The 1,129-nt window shown below is 44.7% G+C and overlaps 1 protein-coding gene across 1 annotated transcript in view; it reads left to right on the top strand.

The window, feature by feature from the left end:
- The window catches only part of SLC5A7 (solute carrier family 5 (sodium/choline cotransporter), member 7), a 26,557-nt gene extending 25,436 nt beyond the window's left edge, over positions 1-1,121 (top strand). Inside the window, exon 8 of the mRNA XM_008585629.1 lies at positions 192-1,121. Coding sequence (XP_008583851.1) covers positions 192-821 — 630 coding nt within the window. The 3' untranslated portion in view covers positions 822-1,121. The remainder of the gene's footprint in view (positions 1-191) is intronic.
- The last annotated feature ends 8 nt before the right edge of the window (positions 1,122-1,129 follow it).

Here is a 1,129-nt window from a genome sequence, read left to right as displayed (position 1 = left end):
GGTCCACCCGGGAGAGCAGCTGGATTGTCTGCTTCGAGTGTTGCAGTTTAAGTTGGGTTCGCTCACAGCTCAAGTCGTGTGAACCAGGGGAACTCTTCAGATCAGTTTAAAGCACAGAAATGGACCTCACTCTTTGCCTAAATGAGCCAGTACATTGTGTGCAAAGCTGACACTGTGGCGATTCCTTGCAGGCGTCAGACAAGGAGATCGTCTGGGTCATGCGGATCACGGTGTTTGTGTTTGGAGCGTCTGCAACAGCCATGGCCCTGCTCACGAAGACCGTGTACGGGCTCTGGTACCTCAGCTCCGACCTCGTCTACATCATCATCTTCCCGCAGCTGCTCTGTGTGCTCTTCATCAAGGGAACCAACACGTACGGGGCTGTGGCAGGTTACGTTTCTGGCCTTTTCCTGAGAATAACGGGAGGGGAGCCGTACCTGTACCTGCAGCCCTTGATCTTCTACCCCGGCTATTACTCTGACAAGAGCGGGATCTATAACCAGAGATTCCCGTTTAAGACGCTTGCCATGGTTACCTCATTCTTAGCCAACATCTGTGTCTCGTATCTAGCCAAATACCTATTTGAAAGTGGCAGCTTGCCACCAAAATTAGATGTATTTGATGCTGTTGTTGCAAGGCACAGCGAAGAAAACATGGATAAGACAATTCTGGTCAGAAATGAAAATATTAAATTAGATGAACTTGCACCTGTGAAGCCTCGACAGAGTATAACTCTCAGCTCAACATTCACCAATAAAGAAGCCTTTCTAGACATCGATTCCAGTCCAGAAGGGTCTGGAATGGAAGATAATTTACAATGACTGTCTAAATAAAGTACTGCTTTCTCAGAGCGCTATAGTAGGGTAACCCTGGAAAGATGGTTTGCAGCATATAAAAAATATATTAAAAATATAAACAGTGTTCAGGAGGACAAAAATCCATGTGAAGTGTGATTGCACAAATACAAGCCAAGCTGGAAGAAAGCACCCATGAAAGCAGCAACTGGCTTTCTCATCTATAGTAGTTTCAATTTTGATGCTATATAGTTTTGTTAGGTATACAAAAGGGAGTAAAGCCCAATTCAAAGTATCAAGGGCCAAACAGAGTATTTGTCTTTATTACAAAAAAA

This window comes from Galeopterus variegatus, unplaced genomic scaffold (assembly GCF_000696425.1).
Source record: "Galeopterus variegatus unplaced genomic scaffold, G_variegatus-3.0.2 Scaffold3649, whole genome shotgun sequence".
NCBI lineage: Eukaryota > Metazoa > Chordata > Mammalia > Dermoptera > Cynocephalidae > Galeopterus > Galeopterus variegatus.
This window is presented reverse-complemented; position numbering and strand designations above follow the sequence as displayed.